Below are 24,839 nucleotides of genomic sequence, written 5' to 3'. Positions count from 1 at the left end.
ACTTTTAATCATTCTGGCACCATTAGAAGTTAATACTTAGCCTCAACAGGCAGGGTGCCAAGACTCCAAAAATAACCATCTGCCACTAAAGGAAGAACTTGCCTACTATACCATTCATAGAAATGTCATATTTATTAACATTACATGCAATAGATTTCTGTAGACTTAAAAAACACAATTGCAGCATCCCATGTTATAATAGACTGAACATGCAGATCAGATAGTGGGGGTCATTCCAAGTTGTTCGCTCGTTGCCGATTTTCGCAACGGAGCGATTAAGGCAAAAATGCGCATGCGCATGGTACGCAGTGCGCATGCGCTAAGTATTTTAGCACAAAACTTAGTAGATTTACTCACGTCCGAACAAAGAATTTTCATCGTTGAAGTGATCGGAGTGTGATTGACAGGAAGTGGGTGTTTCTGGGCGGAAACTGACCGTTTTCTGGGAGTGTGCGGAAAAACGCAGGTGTGCCAGGATAAAATGCGGGAGTGTCTGGAGAAACGGGGTAGTGGCTGGCCGAACGCAGGGCGTGTTTGTGACGTCAAACCAGGAACGAAACGGCCTGAACTGATCGCAGTGTAGGAGTAAGTCTCGAGCTACTCAGAAACTGCTAAGAATTTTCTATTCGCAATTCTGCTAATCTTTCGTTCGCAATTCTGCTAAGCTAAGATACACTCCCAGAGTGTATCTGCTAGCGAGCGAACAACTCGGAGTGACCCCCAGTGGTAGGTAAGATACAGAAGTACCAGCATATTCTGTTAAATATGTGTGAATTATCTTGCAACGAAAGGTAGAGAAGAAGTATATTAGGCAGTGTTTAACCTACTGTTATCTTCAGGGATAGTGCATGAGTGAGAGAAGACAGAAAACAATACATGGAACTCACTCACGTGTGTCCCACCTCGTGTGCAATAGTGAAGGCTGTAGCTAGGCCAATATCTTCATTTATACTGCAGCTCCTTTCTCGCTCACACATGCCGCCCACTGGTGCCAAGCCTGAGTGCAAATGGAGAAGATCACATACAGATAATGAAAACCATCTGTTATCAACGCAGGAAGGTACAGCCATACATACACTATGGGGATTTGTTTTACATCAGGACCTGTATATTATGAAGCAAAATAGTATGCCTGAAATAGGTTATGTCTTTTATACTAAATTTATGAAGCATACTGTTATATTCCTTGTCTTGTTCGGAGCTGGATTATAACTCCATGGGATCCTAGGCAAGATACTAGTTTGGGTTCCCCCTCATCTAGTCCATTTATACCACTATACACAGGACCCACTGACACATCATACACCTGATACATACCGGTATACTGATAACACATAGCTACTGTAATACATACTGTGGAAAGTGTATTATACATGCACTTATCCTGCGGGTATAATGTTCCTGCTCCACCTCTTTACCGAGGCGATGCAGGAAGCAGCAGCACCGAAATGGAAGGACTTTTTGGATGCCGGAGTGGGGGAGTGATAGCTTCCCCCTCCAGCGATCGCTGCCAGGCCCCCCTCCCTCACCACAGTGCATCAGCCTAGTGCTGATGCGCTTTGTCTCTCCTCCCAGCCAGCTTACAAGATCTCGCAAGTCTTGCAAGATCCCACATGCAGCCCAGAGCCAGCGTCCGCCACAGCCAGGGACATCGCTGTCAAAATAGATAGCTGCAGGTATTGAAACAGTCAATGGGGGTCATTTCAACCTGATCGCACGTTGCGCTTCGTCGCAGCTGTGCGATCGGGTCGGAACTGCGCATGCGCTGTGGCCGCATTGCGCAGGCGCGTCGTTGCTCAATGACGGCCGATCACCGGGCAGTGACGCCGCTAGCGAAGAAAGTGGTCGCAGTGGCGACCACAAGAAGATTGACAGGAAGAAGGCGTTCCGGGGCGTCAACTCACCGTTTTCTGGGCGTGAAGATCCGAACGCAGGCATGTCGAGGTGTTTGGAGGGCAGATGTCTGACGTCAATTCCGGGAATTGCAACGCTGGATTCATCGCACAGGGTAAGTAAGTCTTAACCTGGTCTAGTTCTACACAAAACTTTTATTACATAGCAGGGCTGCACAAGCGATCGTAGCCTTGCTATGCAAAAAAACACTCCCCCCATAGGCGGCGTCTAGTTGATCGCATGGGCAGCAAAACGTTGCTAAGTGCGATCAACTCTGAATGACCCCAAATGCTCATACATTGCCCTGCATAGTGGCGTGCTATCTAAAAGACAGTAACGCCGATAATGTCACCTTGCACACACTGCTGCTGTATTACATGGGGGGAAGCAGTATCAGTGCTGATTGGTATGAGCACCATTTAAGATTGTTGCACCAATATTTTCACTTTTAATTACTATACAGTATTAATGTTTTCTTGGTGAATTGTCAAATAATGGGATGTAGTCAATATACCGGCTGTCGGGATCCTGTCGTTCAGGAGACCAACGTCGGAATCCCAACAGCGAGTGAAATATGGATGGCCCGGAATGCCGACAAACGCTGGGTATTCCCACTCGGTTGGTGGTTCCACGCCACCAACCGAGTGGGAATAGAACATGTGGTGAGTGCAGCGGGGCACGCGAGGGAACTCGCTGCCAGGATTCCAGCAGATGGGATGCCGATGTCAGTATAGTGACAGCCGACATCCCGTCTGCCGGGATATTATCTGTTTCCCCAAAGAACAACTGTCTGCTCTGTGGTCATTGCTCCACATAATATCAGGTCATTGCATGTGTCAGACAGATAATGTAAGACCTAAGGCAGTAGGCGTTGTTGCAGAATTGGGACTATTGCTACTGCTATGTCAGTGACAGTGATTCAGTCACAAAAAACGTGTGGAGTAGGGTCCAGTTGCGCTAGTATTGCCTGGTAATGTTACTGTATATGCTTCATTCTGCCACTGCTACACAATATGTTCTATTTTAATTATGTTTTTATGTTTTCACTATGCACTATTCAACGTAAGAATATATGATCTATAAATATCGGTGGCATAGAGGTACTGTAGTTTGTTTAGACATAGCACTTTTGAGAGACTGCAGTTCAGAGAAAAAACATCCTTATTTATCATTACTGTAATTTGTTTATTAACAGTTTCTTATATAGCGCAGCATATTCCATTTCTCTTTACAATTAGAACAACAGTAATAGAACAAAACTGCTTAAAAACAGACAGACATAGAGGTACTGTAGGAAGGCCCTGCTCACAAGCTTACAATATATGGCAATGTGTCACTTAACCATTCTGAAACATCTACTATCCAATTAATAAAACGTATTTATAGTGAGTAAGATTTGCAGACAAGTGCACAGAGAGGGCGCATGTTGGATAGCCCCATGCCCCCAGTTCTCCCCAGTGCAGCTTAGTACCTGTGCTGAGAGTGCTGGGATGAGAGTACTGAAGGGTAAATGTACACGTATCATGTAGGTATAACACTTCCTCAACGTAAAGAGGTGAAGCAGGAAGCAGCAGTGTATTAACATCTCAGATGCCAAAGTGGGGGAGTGGAAACTTCCCCCTCCGGCAATTGCTGCCAGACCCCCACACCACAGTGCATCACCTTAGTGCTAATAAGCTGTCTCACCTCTGGCTAACTCACTTGGCATGTTCAAAATCATGCAAGTCTCGCAAGATCTCTTGTGCAGTCCAGAACCGGCAGCAACCACAGCCAGTGACCACGCAGTCCCTGGCTGTGGTATATGGACAACAACACCTGCAGCTGTCCAAATCGATAGCTGCAGGTATCGGAATGGGCAGCGCCCCTGTTATGTAGTGCACACTGCCAGAGTCATACATGGGGGTGAAGCGGTATCAGTGCACATAACGTGCACTGATACCACTTCCCTCTTATATCAGCTGATCATACATCTACCCCAGAGAGTGCTCTGCATGAAACACCAACCCTACTACACTGTGATTTGAAAGGAGCTGATGGGGTTGCAGTGATCCTGTGACCCTTAATGAAGTACTGACCCAACATAACTCTCCTAGCATGCACCCTTACCACACCTCTGCAGTCTAGTCCCTCAGTGTCCTTTTCTTAGAAGTAAAAAAGTAAAAAAACTTGTTTTGTAATTTGGATGGCTGGTGGGCCCCTATGGAACACAGGGTCCTAGGCAGCCACCTGGGTTAGCCTATGGATAATCCAACCCTGATCCTGTGCAAAGCAGGAAAGCTTCTCTATCACCATTCTGGAATTAAATTTAGACACTGTGAGTAGTTAAAAGTCGGAGAGATAGGGTAACTGTATTGTATTCTCTGTGCAATTCAGAGGTGTCACATATAGAAGAGTAATTGGATAGACTGAAAAGCAAATTATGCTATAAATCCTAGGCATTGAGAAATAAAACCAATTTGTTAGTTTGTATAGAACACATATATAAGCACTGTTTGGGTCTTCATTTTAATATTTATTACCCAATCCAGATGGATTTTCAGCTTTAAAAGAACAGAAAGGTATAATATCCTCTTTGACAAAATATTAGAAATTGAACACTCTGGGGGAATTAAGGGCCCGATTCAAAGCTGATCGTAGATGTGATAAAATTAGCACATCTACGATCAGAATCTCTGACATGCGGGGGGGATGCCCAGCACAGGGCTAGTCCGCCCTGCAAGTCAAGCCCTACCTCCACCCCTCCCCCCGCAGAGATGTGAAAGCTATGTTTTGGGTAGCAGCAGCCCGCCATGGCCCGCCCCAGCTATGGTCTGGACATGCCTGGGTTGTCCAGACCACGCCCCCCCAATGGTGTTTATACGCCGCTGGCACGCCCCTTCCCGCTCCGCGACTGCCTCTGCCTGTCAAACAGGCAGAGGTGATCGCAGCAGTGAGATGCTTTCGCATCTCACTGTGTGCACATGCGCAGTGAGGCCGCTGTGCGTACGCACTACACAAAGGGCTTCAGGCTGCGAATGCTGTCATTGTAGTGATCAGGTCTGAATTGGGCCCTGAATTTTCAGCAGTGTGGCGGTATGATGTTCATCTACGCACATCCCCAGAAATGAAAGTAGCTCAGTATTGCTTAATTTCCTATACACCTCTACAGGGTAAGAGGGAAAATTCTTTCTAAGAGGGAAAATTGTTATCATTTAAGAGCTCAAAGTCCTTTATAAAGAAAAACGATATACAGTCTTTTTGGATCTTACCTAGAGTTCCACATGGCTTGTTTTTGTAAATGCAAATGTCATATCTGAAATAAAAATACATACGAGCAGTCACCATAAACTATATAGCTAATTATAGCACTGTATTAATTTTAGGCTGTTAAAGCTTTGGCTGATTGTGCTCACAAAGTACATGATAGCAGCCGAAACCACCTGTATTAGGTATGGTATTTTGGATTCTGTAAATAAAACATATGCCTTGTTGTCCTATTACTCCCAAAATATGGTAGTATACCTGGTTATCAAGACAGCTGTGTCATGGTCAGCAATGCCGCTCTCTGAGATCGCATTTCCATTACGGCTTACAATGGACTTTTGCCACCGGCAGAAACTGTCTAGGGACTTTCCTGCATGATGATTGATCTCCAGGGTGGGCTGTTAAATGAATTGATGTGTTAATACAAGAAACATACAAAATAAAATGTACCATTTTCCTTGTACTGAGGACACAAACATGTTTTCACTAGAGAAAATACCTAGTTTGCGACATGTTAAATAATGGATATTAATGGGGTTATTTTGAGTTAAACATCGCCTATTTGCTTCTGTGCTAAATATTAGAGATGTGTGTAGACCCCTGTGTTTTGATTTAGGTTTTGGGCATCATCGTGTTTTGATTTTGGCTTTTGACAAACCACCCTCAAGTGTTTTGGTTTGGATTCTGTTTTAGTTCGGTTTGGGATGCCTTTAAAATCGATAAACATTGCTAAAAAATGTTTATAAAAAATCAATAAAAACAGCTAAAATTTTGACCTGTTTACATGCAATCCAAAGTTTGAATTTTTAAGTTCAAACCGGCAATATTTATTTATTAACAGTTTCTTATATAGCGCAGCATATTCCATTGCGCTTTACAATAAAACAGTAATAGAACAAAACTGGGTAAAAACAGACAGACAGAGGTAGGAAGGCCCTGCTTGCAAGCTTACAATCTATAGGCAATAGACCCAAGCTGAGAATCAGTTCCACTCAGAACTCCAAAGTGATTCCGATTTGGGAGTCAATTCAACTCGGAACCTCTAAGTTTGGGTTGTTTATATTTGGGGAAACCCACACATCACTACTTAATATGTGTGAGCACAAATAACTTAATAGTACCTCAGTTAATTTGAATTAATCATTTGTGCTCAAGAATGGTTAAACGTCAAACCTGGACTGTTAGAGGAGTGAGGACTTTGGGACACACTGATGCTGCTTATAGAGTACCTGGAGCAGGCCTTGCTAACCTGTGGCTCACCAGCTGTTGTGAAACTTCACATCCCAGAATGCCCTGCAAATTTTAAACATTCCCTTAAATTTGTAGTTTGACAACAGCTGGAGAGCCGCAGGTTGGTCAGGCCAAATCTGAGTTGGTTCTGGTCTAGTTCAGTGGTTCCCAAACTTTTTTTAATCATGGCGCCCTAGAGTATCAGAATTTTTTCATAGCACCCCTAGGCCAAAAGTTTATTTGAAAATGTTAGAAAACAATAAGTAAATTATGTTTATGTGTTATCCTTAGTTTCTTTAGTGTGTCGCGGGACAATATTTGCTTCTGTTTGTCCTCATATTTTATAATTGGCAGCCACAAGCACTGTTTTTGTCTATTACTTTGACCAAAAATAGTTTGAATTGGTCCTGGACCACCAATCCAAGGCACCCCTGCTAGTGTCCTGAGGCACCCCAGGGTGCCTAAGCACACAGTTTGGGAACCACTGGTCTAGCTGAGTTTCTGTCAATACATATATGTATATATTTCTTTTTAATTCACCTGGTCTTCAGTTAAGAGTATCAGCCTTGTCACCATGATGTTTACAATGTTTCCCAGGCTTGAGTCCTGGAAAAGTTTGGCAACCTGACCTCCAGGAAACAAGAAAAGATCAGTCTTAAAATCACTGCAAAAAAAGACTGAACATGTGGTCATTTGTTATAACTCGGTAGATGAGGTACACTATCAATTGTTCCATGAGTAGGGTGTAACACTTACAATGTTCATGATAGCCAGGATATACTGCTCAATGTCCCTTCTCCCATGGTAGCCAATCATCATTTTGTCAGCAACAACCAATGTCTCCACATATCTCTCTGTGCTCACTGATCGCTTAAATGGCAGAGGCCCACGCTGTGTGTGATTCCATGCTGGCCTTAGAGGTGGAGGCCTTGGATTTCTAAGCCACCAATGGCGTTCCTTCCAGGGTTTTTCATCTGAAGGAAAGCAGAAAAGAAGTTTCTAAATTGGAAAAAACTCTGATATGGTCATTTATCAGTTAGTACATGTATAAATGATTGAACATATATGCTTGTGTGGAGTTATATAGTGTAATACTATGAACCTCAATTCCTGGGCATATTATATAACACGTCTATTTTAAACCTTAAACCACAGAAATTTGTCATCATGATATAACTGAATATAAAAAAATATAAGTAACTACCATTAATATGCTGGTTGGCATCCAAAAGCAGTTAGACAATTTAAGATATGAAATGCTGGGCATACATTATACAATTATCTGTGTGATCCAGATATCAGCAGATTGCCCACATACAATAACTGTACAGTGTATATGTGCGACCAATCTCAACATATTTATGTACATGCCGAATCGTCCAGCATGCCCATCTGATGCAATCATTTTGGAGTTGCAAGTTGGCTGCATTGGGCATTGTATGTTTTTGTCCCTTTAGGTGGGAGGAGTGGGGAAATGTCTCCTCTCCAGGGGAGGAAGCAAGATATTATGGCCATATACACCGAGATATCTCACAGTGCATACCTTCAATATCTGCTGGGCTATAGGCTGTCAGATAAAATGTCTGTCTGTCATAGATATTTTATCTGACCGTGTATGCCCAGCGTAAGCACTTAATATAAACTATGTAGCTTGGCATAAAGTGCATGTATGAAATTAATATTAAAATAATATGTGCTATCTAAAAACTTTTACCTATTACACCACAGGCAGCATCAAGGTGCTGTCGCTGCAAGGAGGAGCGCTTGTACACCACGTGAGGGGTTCCACCACTGGTCTGGTTATAGTTTCCACCTAGAGGTAGTGGTTCAATGAGATATTCATCTTCCCCTGACACTATCACTCCGAGCTGGAGAAGGAAAAAGACCAAATAGATGACAACAGCATGGATTCGGAATATACAGCAGCTTCTGTTCATGAGTTTACTAGACATGTAACTACATTACACTCTTCCTCCAAGAAAACATAATTATACTTAAAAATGATGCAGAGAGTGACTTTGGATCTTTTGTGCCACAAAACAAAATAACAAAGTGTAGTCGGAAAAAGATCGAAGTCATCTCAGATTATTGGAGCTAAATCTAACAAAAAAGAAAGCTAAATGATACACATATTTAATATTAAATGTAAGTGAAGCTTGATAGAACTTAAATTTGAGCAACACTTTACTCAGTCTATTGATTTCTTACTGGCATTAAACCCGATGATGTTACCTCAATTATAACCTACTAAATACATAACTTTGATGTTGCTATTTTGGTCATTTGTGGCACTAACCTTTTACCTATTTCTCTGCAAAAGCCCTCTCTGTCCAATAGATAAACATATTATGATGAGCAGGACCACAATTGCCAAGTTCTCCTTTTTATGTTTACCCTATCCTCACCAGTCCATTGCAGTTGCTAATGGCCACCTTGGAGCTCAACTGCTGGTCTTGTATGTGGCCAATGTAATGACAGTCCTCATACAGCTCATGTTTCCAATCCAATCCCCCACTCTTCCAGTACTCGACAGTGAAGTGTTGTCCCAGTAGATCTGTTTGCAAGGTTAGGTTGAGCAGGAAGCTGGATCTCTGAGCTTGTAACCGGTAGAAGACCTGATGCTCGGACTCATCCGGGATGCTCCGCCGAGACCTGCGGACACTGGGAGGTGCTCGGCGAAGGTCGTAGGTCAGGAAGTTCCCACTCTGGTCCACCTGGGCAGGGAAGGCGATCTCATAGTGACTCAGACGGGAGAGGAAATCTGCTGGGTCAGAGGAGAGGACTTCACTGGCTGCTGTCATCCCAACGATGCAGTGACTTGGGCTGAATTACAAGGCACCACGTCAAGCACAATAACAAGTACAACTTATAAAATGATTATAGGACCCAATTCAGCAATAATCCATTTATTATATAAGGGTTTTATATCTTACTATTCAATACAATCTTAGTGATTATTTTGCTTTTTACATGTTAGTAATTATAAGTCAATTACAGGCAATGAATGACTTAAAGTTCACTGTTCATTCATAAAACCGCATAAGACTTTGCATATAAAAATGCTTGTTAGCAGTAAAATGCAGCAATTTGCGGATATTAGAGATGTGCAGGTTCACATTTACTGGGATCTTAATGTTAATCTAGCGCAGATTCGTATTTATCCAAATATTACTTATTAGCTATCCAGAACATGTGACAGATGGATAGCCAATAAGATGCCGTTTTGAGATCCGAGTAAATCGGAGCCCACACATCTATAGCTGATATTACTGGTGATTTCACAAAGTATGCACACGAATTGCAAAATTGACTGATAATGCACATACTGAGCCTGATCCAGAGTCAAATGCAAGTAGAAAGGTGGTGGTTCTCATAGATATTTGCAAACTGCACACAGGGACGTAACCAAGCATAACTGTATTTACTAGCTGGAACTAATATTTAAGTTTCACCATTATTAGAAACACAGAAACATTTGAATGGTTTACAAATTACAATGAACCCTAGTACCGCATTCCTGATTCATTTGCATCAGATGAGATCCAAGGGCCAATATTACTGACATACAGACATTTTCTAGTTTTAAAAATATGTTTTGTACATTTTCTCTTATAAGTATAGAACACTCCAAGATATGCTTTGATCACAAGCTCTCTTGTGGCAAAGTTTCAAATGTTTTATACCATGTTGCTGCAATAATTTGGAACTGCTTTCTACTGCTATCTATCTAATCTTAGCTGACAGCCTTTAAAAATTCCATGCGTCTCGTTTCATTATAGGTTCACCTATGGTAATAATTGTTTCAGTGCAAGCCAATAATCTTCTGAATGCCTGATGGGTAAGTGAATGCATAGCTATTATATTATTGTTGCCACATGGATGTCAGGATATGGTATTGGCTCCATATTACTCCTCTGAAGTAATATTTTTATTATGGTTGTGCGTGGTAGGATGTAGATACTGAGAAAAAGACAGAGAAAACTGTATTCTTTTGATTTAACATTTGGGGCCGGATATAATGGCTTGCGAGAAGCCCGAAGCTCTGAGACTCCAGGCGAACTTGTAAGTTTTTTTAAAGCAGCAAATGTTTACAAGGCAAAACCTGGTTGGTTTGCTGCTTTAAAAAAACCTACGCGTTCGACCGGAGTCTCGGAGCTTCGGCCGTTTCGCAAGCCATTACATCCGGCCCTTCGAGTTCAGTATAACATTACACAATCACAGTTTATGTGTTTGATGAAGTTCCATATTGTTTAGAAAGATTTGGTACACTTTAGGAAAACCGCTTATTTCTATATTGCTCCTGATGCATAGTAGGATCCTTATCGTAAGTAGAGATGTACTTAGACCCTCATGTTTTTGGTTTTGGTTTTGGTTCTAAATCATCATCATATTTTTATTTTGGTTTAGACAAACCACCCTCAAGGCTTTGGTTTTAGATGTGATTTATTTAGAATTGATAAAAACAGCTAAAATCATGTAATTTGGACCTGTTTTGTTTCTACGGTATTATTAACATGACATTCATTGCCAGTGTGAAATGGCACATGAAATTATGAGGGAGGGACTTATGTACATGCAATCCAAAACACAGAATATTCAGTTTTTAGATCCAAGATCTGAACTTGGTGGGAACACCTGAGCCTAGACTCAGATGGACTCATAACACCAAAGTTCAGGTTTCAACAAAACCAAAATGCTCATCTGTAATCATTTGTTTCCTTTGTCACCTGAAGTCTGATGATGGGGCCGCACACAAAGATTACTACTGTAATCCATACATAAAGAGAACGTGATCAGTTCAATCTGATTCACTAGAACAGTCCGAATAGGAATGCCCCTCTTTTTTAAATGAATAAAAAAATAAAGTGTCATGGTCCAAAGGTCATAAGACTTTTAATATGACTAAACATATAAGACTGCAACTGACCACACATGTGCACTGGTCCTACAATTTGATCACTTTTAAAAAAATTGTGCCCAATATTTTAACATATGGGACCCAGAATAAAGCGAAGTGTTATGTAAATCTGTGTGTCTGAAATGTGATTGGACATAATGGAAAATCTTGTTGGTATGTGTGTAGTGTTATTGTATACTACCAGGAATAAGAAAGTAAAGGCATATTCAAACTCTGGATGACAAGATTTGGCTTTCCACATGTGTGGCCTTCTTAACCCTTTTATATATATAAATACTCTTCACAATTTGAAATCCCCATGATTAAAAAGTTATTGCTCTCTCACCTTCTGAACTCTGTTTAGAATTTCTGAGTCTTTTGAAACCTGAAGTCCTTGCTGAAGTCATGGTGAATGCCAAAGCCAACAGTCCCCAAATAATAGCCATGGCAAATGGTCTTCTTCGGCTCAGCTCTATCTCCCAGTTTAACCATGACGCTGTCCCTCTGGCCTTCTTCCAGACACTACTAACCTAGAGCATGTGCAGGCATCTCCTCCAACCTTTGCAATGTTTTCTATATCTTTTGTCTTCTTCTGTTTCTATGGTGAAATATGTTTCCTCCTTAATTAAGTAGTTATTGACCTAGAAAAGAGATGTTTTTAATACCATATAAATCAGCAATTTATATTAGCACATCAAATGAATATTATTAAAAAAAACAGACATTAGACCCTTCTTTGTCAACAAACCTTACGGCTTGTGTTTTTGTTTTGCTTCTTTGTAGAAGAAGGGTTATTTCCCATAGCACTTTACTATATTCCATATCACCCGTACACACGAGGGTTCGTTTTTTTGTCAGCAGCCAATTAACCTGTCAATATATTTTTGAAGGGTGGGAGGAAACCAGAGCACAGAGATGAAACCCATGCAAACATGGGAAGACAACACAAGCTCTACACAACTGCACTATGACTAGGAAGTGAACTCATGACCTCAGTGCTGTGAAGCAATAATGCTAGCCACTACACCATCTATGCTGCTCTTATAATCAAGACTGACCCTAGTTTTATAAAACACAGACTTTAATGGTCTGTATGGCTCTCATAATAATTTGTAAGAAACACCTATTTACATGTTTAATAATATAAAAACAACAACTTTGTTCCATGAATTGTTTACAGTGCATCCGGAAAGTATTAACAGCGCTTAACTTTTTCCACATTTTGTTATGTTACAGCCTTATTCCAAAACGGAATAAATTATTTTTTCCCTCAAAATTCTTTTTTAGATTTTTGCAAATTTATTAAAAATAAAAAACTAAGAAAAACCATGTACAAAAGTATTCACAGCCTTTGCTCAATACTTTGTTGATGCACCTTTGGCAGCAATTACAGCCTCAAATCTTTTTGAATATGATGCCACAAGCTTGGCACACCTATCTTTGGGCAGTTTCTCCCATTCCTCTTTGCAGCACCTCTAAAGCTCCATCAGGTTGGATGGGAAGCGTCGGTGCACAGCCATTTTCAGATCTCTCCAGAGATGTTCAATTGGATTCAAGTCTGGGCTCTGACTGGGCCACTCAAGGACATTCAAAGAGTTGTGCTGAAGCCACTCCTTTGATATCTTGGCTGTGTGCTTAGGGTCATTGTCCTGCTGAAAGATGAACTGTCACGCCAGTCTGAGGTCAAGACCGCTATGGAGCAGGTTTTCATCCAGGATGTCTCTGTACATTGCTGCATTCATCTTTCCCTCTATCCTGACTAGTCTCCCAGTTCCTGCCATTGAAAAACATCCCCACAGCATGATGCTGCCACCACCATGTTTCACTGTAGGTATGGTATTGGCTTGGTGATGAGCGGTACCTGTTTTCCTCCAAACATGACGCCTGGCAGTCACGCCAAAGAGTTCAATCTTTGTCTCCTCAGACCAGAGAATTTTGTTTCTCATGTTTTGAGAGTCCTTCAGGTGCATTTTGGCAAACTCCAGGCAGACTGCCATGTGCTTTTTACTAAGGAGTGGCTTCCATCTGGCCAGTCTACCATATAGGCCTTAATGGTGGATTGCTGCAGAGATGGTTGTCCTTCTGGAAGGTTCTCCTCTCTCCCCAGAGGAATGCTGTAGCTCTGACAGTGACCATCAGGTTCTTGGTCACCTCCCTGACTAGGGCCCTTCTCCCCCCAATCGCTCAATTTAGACGGCCCAGCCAACTCTAGGAAGAGTCCAGCCGGTTCCAAACTTCTTCCATTTACAGATGATGGAGGACACTGTGCTCATTGGGACCTTCAAAGCAGCAGATATTTTTCTGTACCCTTCCCCAGATTTGTGCCTTGAGACAATCCTGCCTCGGAGGTCTACAAACAATTCCTTTGACTTCATGCTTGGTTTGTGCTCAGACATGCACTGTCAAGTGTGGGACCTTATATAGACAGGTGTGTTCCTTTCCAAATCAAGTCCAATTAACTAAATTTACTACAGATGGACTCCAATTAAGCTATAGGAACATCTCAAGGATGATCAGTGGAAACAGGATGCACTTGAGCTCAATTTTAAGCTTCATGGCAAAGGCTGTGAATACTTATGTACATGTGATTTCTTAGTTTTTTATTTTTAATACATTTGCAAAAATCTCAAAAAAACTTTTTTCATGTTGTCATTATGGGGTATTGTGTGTAGAATTTTGAGGGGATAAATTAATTCATTCCATTTTGAAATAAGGCTGTAACATAACAAAATGTGGAAAATGTGAAGTGCTGTGAATACTTTCTGGATGCACTGTATAGCAGTTATTTCAATTCCATAAAATAGTCTTACATGCTCTGCATAATAGCAAAATAAATTCCAAGGTTTAGATTCACATTTTATAAATGAAAAATGACTTGAAAAAATTGTTTATACTGCATCTTACTGTACCTCTTTCTGTAATAAAGGTTACATGTCTATCATTATAATGTACTTATAATAACTGCCTCAGCCTACAACAGCCTGTTACTCCATCTACATTCACCACGCCGAAATTCAGTATGACGTCTATCTGCTCCTCCTACTCTACATAGCTCTTATCTGTCTCAGTGTACACTGGGAATGAAACTTTGGCAAATGATCGCACCAGATGTCAAAATAATTATTATATGTGGATTGCGGCAACTCAGCCAGACACATGCTCTGATTTAAACCTACTCTGTCAGAGATAGTTAAGATACATTTAAAATTCGGTTTGTGAGAGCTTAAGTAATGCTGCACATCGTAAAGTAGATTATACCAATTAGATAGGTCTGTGGTGTCAGCGGAGTAACTAAGAGGCAGCCCTCACTGACTTTAATAAAACTATATTTAGTTTTACTACGATATACACATACATTTTATGTGAAGGTGACTAGGAGAGCAGCCCAAAAAGCTTGTATTAGTGCAAGTAATTCCCAGCTCCTCTACTGTAACTGAGTAGTAATTTGTATGTTCTGCAAGACTAGTTACCCATTGGTGTTGCATTAAAATGAGTGACATGGCATGTGCGATTGCCCTTGACATGCTGTAATGAGCACATGCATGTGCAATCTGGGGAGATTCTGAAGTCAATGCAGTACAGGGGCAGACAGGTATGGAAACAACCCTAATGGGGTTGTGTCTGTTGAGGGGGTGGGGTCTGAGAGCAGGATCCCTACTAATAGGGCTTGATTGCCAGTTGGATGTAGTTACTGCCTTCCTTGCATCTTTTGCTGTAGTTGTGTCTGCGACTTTATGCTAATGCCCTTCCCTGGTTTACATCCGTGCTTTCAAATATGCAAAGACTGAGACACTCACTTTCCGTGTCTACAGACACTGCAATCATGTTTTGTGCATCATTAGACTTGCAACATTGAATCTTTTACAAGCCCTAAGCTAGTTGCAGATCATCCATCTGAGTATGGCTTCCAATGTGAACAATTCAGTGTCTCTTTTTGCAACCACTTTCAGCAAAACATCCACACTACATTACATCTGCTTTTGCTTATCCAACACCCTGTAACTGCCTGGAAACGCCTAACATATTTCTAATGCATTTTTGGTGTGTGCACCTGAATCTGTATGAAAACCATTAGGGCGCTTGCACGGTGCAACTCAGATGCATTCGCAGATGAAAAACATTGCAAAATCAAAAATTAGACACATTGGCCTCAGCAGGAAAAAATAAAGCACATTGACCCCGACAGGAAAAAAAATAAAACACATTGGCACTCACAGGAAAATAAATAAAACATACTAACTGCCCCAGTTCCCCACAGATGACTGACCTGTCAGCTGATATGCTTGGCTGTGCCACCCCCAAGAGAGCGATATGTATTTGGCTGTTTAGCTCCTGGCACATGAGCTATCAGGAAGCTGTTGCAACACATCTGGCCCACTACTCCTAGGTAGTCCATCTTCCAGCCAGAGGTGTAGGGAGGAGCTGCAGTGCACTGAGCAGGGACATGCTATGGCGACCCATCCTCCAGTACAGAAATGTGTCTGAGGACTAGGGATAGCCAGCATGTGGGGCTGAGATGCAGCATGCATAGATGAAGGGTAGCATCCCACTATGTGTCTAGTGTATCTACTGGCCAGTTGGGAGGTACTGTATGTCTCTGGGGCTGGGGAGCAAGGTAGGTGATTCATGTCTATTGGGCTAAGGGGGCAAGTAGTGTATGTCCCTGGGGCTTGTGGGAGTAGGGTAGGTAGTGTATGTTCCAGAGGTGTGTGGGGGGGGGTTATTTGGTTAGCGTATATGCCAGGGCCTGGAGGTGTTCTGTTTTTCTCTGTGGTCAGGGGGTAGAGTGGAGAATTTATGTCAGGGAGAGTGGGTAGGGCGGGTAGTGTATGCCCTTGAAGCTGGGAGAGTAGGGCGATCCTGGTGGGTAGTTTAGGTCTATGGGGTCAGTGAGGGGGGTTTATGGTGGAAAGTGTATGTTCCTGCGCCAGGGTTACTGTGTATTTAGGATTCTGGCAGTAGAGTGACAAGTGTATGTCCCTGGGTAGAGTGTTTTCTGGAGGATGGGCGAGTATGGTATGTTTTGGAGGTTGAGAGGGGAAGGGATGGAGGAGATTATAATGTCAGCCATGTCATGAGATAAGAATGTAGGGGTTTGTAGCCAAGCCTTGACTCTCTCAATGAGTTACTGCTGAAAGACCCAGAACCTGTAGCAATTCTCTGGGGGTGTTCTATCTTCTGCTCAGCATGTATGACCTGGAGCAGTAATTTCTGTTTACTCCTTTACTGCACAGATGGTGGTAGATGGGGCAGGAGGGAGAACAATAAACTATAGAAAAGGACATTGGGCTTAATGGAGGGGGCCAGTACATGACTTCCAGGGTGGTTAATATGCAGGGACGGGATAGATAGTGGAGTGGGCTTAATATTTCTAATTTTATGGTGGGAGGGCAGCTTGCTTGACTGCACATATCTCCAGTTCCTGGAAATAGAGGGGGTCATTGCGAGTTGATCGCTCGCTAGCAGTTTTTAGCAGTCGTGCAAACACTAAGCCACCGCCCTCTGGGAGTGTATTTTAGCTTAGCAGAAGTGCGAATGAAAGGATCGCATAGCGGCTACAAAAAAAAAATTGTGCAGTTTTAGAGTAGCTCCAGACCTACTCAGCGCTTGCGATCACTTCATACCATTCAGTGCCGGATTTGACGTCACAAACACGCCCTGCGTTTGCCCAGCCACGCATGCGTTTTTCCTGGCACACCTGCGTTTTTCCGAACACTCCTTGAAAACGGTCAGTTGACACCCAGAAACGCCCCTTTCCTGTCAATCACTCTGCAGCTGCCATTGCGACTGAAAAGCTTTGCTAGACCTTGTGTAAAAATACATTGCCGTTGTGAAAGTACATTGCGCGTGTGCACTGCGCCACATACGCATGCGCAGAAGTGCCTTTTTTTACTTAATCGCAGCGCAGCAAACATTTTCAGCTAGCGATCAACTTGGAATGACCACTAGAGATGAGCGCCGGAAATTTTTCGGGTTTTGTGTTTTGGTTTTGGGTTCGGTTCCGCGGCCGTGTTTTGGGTTCGACCGCGTTTTGGCAAAACCTCACCGAATTTTTTTTGTCGGATTCGGGTGTGTTTTGGATTCGGGTGTTTTTTTCAAAAAACCCTAAAAAACAGCTTAAATCATAGAATTTGGGGGTAATTTTGATCCCAAAGTATTATTAACCTCAAAAAACATAATTTACACTCATTTTCAGCCTATTCTGAACACATCACACCTCACAATATTATTTTTAGTCCTAAAATTTGCACCGAGGTCGCTGTGTGAGTAAGATAAGCGACCCTAGTGGCCGACACAAACACCGGGCCCATCTAGGAGTGGCACTGCAGTGTCACGCAGGATGGCCCTTCCAAAAAACCCTCCCCAAACAGCACATGACGCAAAGAAAAAAAGAGGCGCAATGAGGTAGCTGACTGTGTGAGTAAGATTAGCGACCCTAGTGGCCGACACAAACACCGGGCACATCTAGGAGTGGCACTGCAGTGTCACGCAGGATGTCCCTTCCAAAAAACCCTCCCCAAACAGCACATGACGCAAAGAAAAAAAGAGGCGCAATGAGGTAGCTGACTGTGTGAGTAAGATTAGCGACCCTAGTGGCCGACACAAACACCGGGCCCATCTAGGAGTGGCACTGCAGTGTCACGCAGGATGTCCCTTCCAAAAAACCCTCCCCAATCAGCACATGATGCAAAGAAAAAGAAAAGAAAAAAGAGGTGCAAGATGGAATTATCCTTGGGCCCTCCCACCCACCCTTATGTTGTATAAACAAAACAGGACATGCACACTTTAACCAACCCATCATTTCAGTGACAGGGTCTGCCACACGACTGTGACTGATATGACGGGTTGGTTTGGACCCCCCCCAAAAAAGAAGCAATTAATCTCTCCTTGCACAAACTGGCTCTACAGAGGCAAGATGTCCACCTCATCTTCACCCTCCGATATATCACCGTGTACATCCCCCTCCTCACAGATTATCAATTCGTCCCCACTGGAATCCACCATCTCAGCTCCCTGTGTACTTTGTGGAGGCAATTGCTGCTGGTCAATGTCTCCGCGGAGGAATTGATTATAATTCATTTTAATGAACATCATCTTCTCCACATTTTCTGGATGTAACCTCGTACGCCGATTGCTGACAAGGTGAGCGGCGGCACTAAACACTCTTTCGGAGTACACACTTGTGGGAGGGCAACTTAGGTAGAATAAAGCCAGTTTGTGCAAGGGCCTCCAAATTGCCTCTTTTTCCTGCCAGTATAAGTACGGACTGTGTGACGTGCCTACTTGGATGCGGTCACTCATATAATCCTCCACCATTCTATCAATGTTGAGAGAATCATATGCAGTGACAGTAGACGACATGTCCGTAATCGTTGTCAGGTCCTTCAGTCCGGACCAGATGTCAGCATCAGCAGTCGCTCCAGACTGCCCTGCATCACCGCCAGCGGGTGGGCTCGGAATTCTGAGCCTTTTCCTCGCACCCCCAGTTGCGGGAGAATGTGAAGGAGGAGATGTTGACAGGTCGCGTTCCGCTTGACTTGACAATTTTGTCACCAGCAGGTCTTTCAACCCCAGCAGACCTGTGTCTGCCGGAAAGAGAGATCCAAGGTAGGCTTTAAATCTAGGATCGAGCACGGTGGCCAAAATGTAGTGCTCTGATTTCAACAGATTGACCACCCGTGAATCCTTGTTAAGCGAATTAAGGGCTGCATCCACAAGTCCCACATGCCTAGCGGAATCGCTCCGTGTTAGCTCCTTCTTCAATGCCTCCAGCTTCTTCTGCAAAAGCCTGATGAGGGGAATGACCTGACTCAGGCTGGCAGTGTCTGAACTGACTTCACGTGTGGCAAGTTCAAAGGGCATCAGAACCTTGCACAACGTTGAAATCATTCTCCACTGCACTTGAGACAGGTGCATTCCATCTCCTATATCGTGCTCAATTGTATAGGCTTGAATGGCCTTTTGCTGCTCCTCCAACCTCTGAAGCATATAGAGGGTTGAATTCCACCTCGTTACCACTTCTTGCTTCAGATGATGGCAGGGCAGGTTCAGTAGTTTTTGGTGGTGCTCCAGTCTTCTGTACGTGGTGCCTGTACGCCGAAAGTGTCCCGCAATTTTTCTGGCCACCGACAGCATCTCTTGCACGCCCCTGTCGTTTTTTTAAAAATTCTGCACCACCAAATTCAAGGTATGTGCAAAACATGGGACGTGCTGGAATTTGCCCATATTTAATGCACACACAATATTGCTGGCGTTGTCCGATGCCACAAATCCACAGGAGAGTCCAATTGGGGTAAGCCATTCCGCGATGATCTTCCTCAGTTGCCGTAAGAGGTTTTCAGCTGTGTGCGTATTCTGGAAAGCGGTGATACAAAGCGTAGCCTGCCTAGGAAAGAGTTGGCGTTTGCGAGATGCTGCTACTGGTGCCGCCGCTGCTGTTCTTGCGGCGGGAGTCCATACATCTACCCAGTGGGCTGTCACAGTCATATAGTCCTGACCCTGCCCTGCTCCACTTGTCCACATGTCCGTGGTTAAGTGGACATTGGGTACAACTGCATTTTTTAGGACACTGGTGAGTCTTTTTCTGACGTCCGTGTACATTCTCGGTATCGCCTGCCTAGAGAAGTGGAACCTAGATGGTATTTGGTAACGGGGGCACACTGCCTCAATAAATTGTCTAGTTCCCTGTGAACTAACGGCGGATACCGGACGCACGTCTAACACCAACATAGTTGTCAAGGACTCAGTTATCCGCTTTGCAGTAGGATGACTGCTGTGATATTTCATCTTCCTCGCAAAGGACTGTTGAACAGTCAATTGCTTACTGGAAGTAGTACAAGTGGGCTTACGACTTCCCCTCTGGGATGACCATCGACTCCCAGCGGCAACAACAGCAGCGCCAGCAGCAGTAGGCGTTACACGCAAGGATGCATCGGAGGAATCCCAGGCAGGAAAGGACTCGTCAGACTTGCCAGTGACATGGCCTGCAGGACTATTGGCATTCCTGGGGAAGGAGGAAATTGACACTGAGGGAGTTGGTGGGGTGGTTTGCGTGAGCTTGGTTACAAGAGGAAGGGATTTACTGGTCAGTGGACTGCTTCCGCTGTCACCCAAAGTTTTTGAACTTGTCACTGACTTATTATGAATGCGCTGCAGGTGACGTATAAGGGAGGATGTTCCGAGGTGGTTAACGTCCTTACCCCTACTTATTACAGCTTGACAAAGGGAACACACGGCTTGACACCTGTTGTCCGCATTTCTGGTGAAATACCTCCACACCGAAGAGCTGATTTTTTTGGTATTTTCACCTGGCATGTCAACGGCCATATTCCTCCCACGGACAACAGGTGTCTCCCCGGGTGCCTGACTTAAACAAACCACCTCACCATCAGAATCCTCCTGGTCAATTTCCTCCCCAGCGCCAGCAACACCCATATCCTCCTCATCCTGGTGTACTTCAACACTGACATCTTCAATCTGACTATCAGGAACTGGACTGCGGGTGCTCCTTCCAGCACTTGCAGGGGGCATGCAAATAGTGGAAGGCGCATGCTCTTCACGTCCAGTGTTGGGAAGGTCAGGCATCGCAAACGACACAATTGGACTCTCCTTGTGGATTTGGGATTTCAAAGAACGCACAGTTCTTTGCGGTGCTTTTGCCAGCTTGAGTCTTTTCAGTTTTCTAGCGAGAGGCTGAGTGCTTCCATCCTCATGTGAAGCTGAACCACTAGCCATGAACATAGGCCAGGGCCTCAGCCGTTCCTTGCCACTCCGTGTGGTAAATGGCATATTGGCAAGTTTACGCTTCTCCTCCGACAATTTTATTTTAGGTTTTGGAGTCCTTTTTTTTCTGATATTTGGTGTTTTGGATTTGACATGCTCTGTACTATGACATTGGGCATCGGCCTTGGCAGACGACGTTGCTGGCATTTCATCGTCTCGGCCATGACTAGTGGCAGCAGCTTCAGCACGAGGTGGAAGTGGATCTTGATCTTTCCCTAATTTTGGAACCTCAACTTTTTTGTTCTCCATATTTTATAGGCAGAACTAAAAGGCACCTCAGGTAAACAATGGAGATGGATGGATTGGATACTAGTATACAATTATGGACGGACTGCCACGGTTAGGTGGTATAAAAAAACCACGGTTAGGTGGTATATATTATAATAATAATACAATTATGGATGGACGGACTGCCTGCCGACTGCCGACACAGAGGTAGCCACAGCCGTGAACTACCGCACTGTACACTGGTTGATAAAGAGATAGTAGTATACTCGTAACAATTAGGATGACACTATGACGGTATAAAGAATGAAAAAAAAACCACGGTTAGGTGGTAGGTATATAATAATAAATAATACAATTCTGGTCGGACGGACTGCCTGCCGTGTGCCGACACAGAGGTAGCCACAGCCGTGAACTACCGCACTGTACACTGGTTGATAAAGAGATAGTAGTATACTCGTAACAATTAGGATGACACTATGACGGTATAAAGAATGAAAAAAAAACCACGGTTAGGTGGTAGGTATATAATAATAAATAATACAATTCTGGTCGGACGGACTGCCTGCCGTGTGCCGACACAGAGGTAGCCACAGCCGTGAACTACCGCACTGTACACTGGTTGATAAAGAGATAGTAGTATACTCGTAACAATTAGGATGACACTATGACGGTATAAAGAATGAAAAAAAAACCACGGTTAGGTGGTAGGTATATAATAATAAATAATACAATTCTGGTCGGACGGACTGCCTGCCGTGTGCCGACACAGAGGTAGCCACAGCCGTGAACTACCGCACTGTACACTGGTTGATAAAGAGATAGTAGTATACTCGTAACAATTAGGATGACACTATGACGGTATAAAGAATGAAAAAAAAAACCACGGTTAGGTGGTAGGTATATAATAATAAATAATACAATTCTGGTCGGACGGACTGCCTGCCGTGTGCCGACACAGAGGTAGCCACAGCCGTGAACTACCGCACTGTACACTGGTTGATAAAGAGATAGTAGTATACTCGTAACAATTAGGATGACACTATGACGGTATAAAGAATGAAAAAAAAACCACGGTTAGGTGGTAGGTATATAATAATAAATAATACAATTCTGGTCGGACGGACTGCCTGCCGTGTGCCGACACAGAGGTAGCCACAGCCGTGAACTACCGCACTGTACACTGGTTGATAAAGAGATAGTAGTATACTCGTAACAATTAGGATGACACTATGACGGTATAAAGAATGAAAAAAAAACCACGGTTAGGTGGTAGGTATATAATAATAAATAATACAATTCTGGTCGGACGGACTGCCTGCCGTGTGCCGACACAGAGGTAGCCACAGCCGTGAACTACCGCACTGTACACTGGTTGATAAAGAGATAGTAGTATACTCGTAACAATTAGGATGACACTATGACGGTATAAAGAATGAAAAAAAAACCACGGTTAGGTGGTAGGTATATAATAATAAATAATACAATTCTGGTCGGACGGACTGCCTGCCGTGTGCCGACACAGAGGTAGCCACAGCCGTGAACTACCGCACTGTACACTGGTTGATAAAGAGATAGTAGTATACTCGTAACAATTAGGATGACACTATGACGGTATAAAGAATGAAAAAAAAACCACGGTTAGGTGGTAGGTATATAATAATAAATAATACAATTCTGGTCGGACGGACTGCCTGCCGTGTGCCGACACAGAGGTAGCCACAGCCGTGAACTACCGCACTGTACTGTGTCTGCTGCTAATATAGACTGGTTGATATTTAAAGAGATATTAGTAGTATACAACAATACTATACTGGTGGTCAGGCACTGGTCACCACTCCTGCAGCAAAAGTGTGCACTGTTAATTAATATAATTGTACTCCTGGCTCCTGCTAACAACCTGCAGTGCTCCCCAGTCTCCCCCACAATTAATTATAAGCTTTTAATTTATACATTGATGACTGTGCAGCACACTGGGCTGAGCTGAGTGCACACAGACTGAGTCACACTGTGTGACTGACTGTGCTGTGTATCGTTTTTTTTTTCAGGCAGAGAACGGATATAGCAGAGAGAAGTGAACGGATATATTATATTAAATAAAAGTTAACTAGCAACTGCACTGGTCACTGACTGTGGTAAACTAACTCTGTCTGCGACTCTGCACAATCCCTCTCTCTCTATCTAATCTATCTCTATTCTAATGGAGAGGACGCCAGACACGTCCTCTCCCTATCAATCTCAATGCACGAGTGAAAATGGCGGCGACGCGCGGCTCCTTATATAGAATCCGAGTCTCGCGATAGAATCCGAGCCTCGCGAGAATCCGACAGCGTCATGATGACGTTCGGGCGCGCTCGGGTTAACCGAGCTTAGCTTTGGGATAAAACACTAGAGAGTCCCACCTTTCAGGAGGTACTGGGAACTTGGGGATCAGAGTTCAGGAGCCAGAGAAATCCACCAGCGAAAATATAAAGCTGCATACCAGGTGTCTGGAATTAGAGCAGGGACCAGCTGCTTAAAGGCTGATATCTCTGGTTCTGAGCATAGCCAGCTGCCATTGTCCAGCTTTTGGAGTATACCCTCAGAAAAACTCTATGCCAGACAGAACCAGAGATATCTGGTTGGGAAGAGCAATTAACAGGCTCAGATGGGGACCACTGCTTTGAAGTTGGATATCTCCGGTTCCCTAGAGCCGATTTAAAAAAAATCTGGTACCTCTGGAAAAAGGGGACCCTCAGCTATCAGCCTAGGTTCCTTACACTCCTGGGGCCTTTGGGCAACTGCTCATCAAGCCCATATAAAAAGACGACCCTGGCTATGAGCCTGAACCTTTTCTGTCTATATAGGACTACTTTCCTGTTTCAAACCTTTTGAAATTTCTTGTATTATATATTAGTATCATTTTTAGCAGTAAATAATTTGTTAAAGTTTACAGCAAAGAATCTTTTCATTTTTTCTTTTTGTTTTTTAAAGAAAATTTTTATTCAGAGAAGAGTAGACATCACAGTAGTGCCAATAGTGATCCAAAAAGGAAAATGGTAAGAGAATAAGCAATACAGATATTAAATGTTTACAGATATACATCCAGCAACTTGAAACATGTGGAATAACAGATTACATTATGTATACAAATACTGTAAACGACTAAGTAATGTCCACTCAACCAGTTTTAACATAAAACAAACAAAAAAACAAGATCATACAGAGTAAGAGGAAAAAAGAAATAGTAGTAGTGGAGTGGCCAGAAAAGTTTGGAGGGTAGAGATGGGCATGGGGAAAGAGCTTAGACCTAGATGGACTCATCCAGAACCTTAAATCAACTGCAGACAGGGAGCATGAAGTACTATTAATCATGACGTAAAAGGGTCAGAGTGCACTGAGCACTGAAGGAATATTAAAATGGAAGATTTACAGGTACCAAGTCTTAAGAATCCTCCTGGATGAGTCATGCTGAACTCTAGTCATGTACTCCATGGTATAGGTATGACATATTTTAGCTATGATGTACTCAAATAGGAATTCCGTTAGCAAAGAATCTTTTCAATATTCAGCAAACCGGATGAAACTG

General features: G+C 43.2%; 1 protein-coding gene across 2 annotated transcripts in view; it reads right to left on the bottom strand.

Annotated features, from left to right (window-relative positions):
* ADAMTS10 (ADAM metallopeptidase with thrombospondin type 1 motif 10) overlaps positions 1-24,839 on the bottom strand; it is a 291,074-nt gene that overhangs the window by 119,670 nt on the left and 146,565 nt on the right. For both annotated transcript variants that reach the window (XM_063916365.1, XM_063916373.1), the window contains exons 3-10: positions 11,610-11,904; positions 8,772-9,127; positions 8,081-8,234; positions 7,123-7,340; positions 6,907-6,990; positions 5,395-5,534; positions 5,142-5,185; positions 892-997 (exon numbers count right to left, since the gene is read on the bottom strand). In XM_063916365.1, the coding sequence (XP_063772435.1) occupies positions 892-997; positions 5,142-5,185; positions 5,395-5,534; positions 6,907-6,990; positions 7,123-7,340; positions 8,081-8,234; positions 8,772-9,127; positions 11,610-11,709 (1,202 nt within the window). In that variant the 5' untranslated portion in view covers positions 11,710-11,904. The remainder of the gene's footprint in view (positions 1-891; positions 998-5,141; positions 5,186-5,394; positions 5,535-6,906; positions 6,991-7,122; positions 7,341-8,080; positions 8,235-8,771; positions 9,128-11,609; positions 11,905-24,839) is intronic.

The sequence above is a fragment of the Pseudophryne corroboree genome, chromosome 1 (genome assembly GCF_028390025.1).
Source record: "Pseudophryne corroboree isolate aPseCor3 chromosome 1, aPseCor3.hap2, whole genome shotgun sequence".
Taxonomy (NCBI): Eukaryota; Metazoa; Chordata; class Amphibia; order Anura; family Myobatrachidae; genus Pseudophryne; species Pseudophryne corroboree.
Note: the sequence above shows the minus strand (reverse complement) of the source record. Positions and strands in the feature narration are given on the sequence as shown.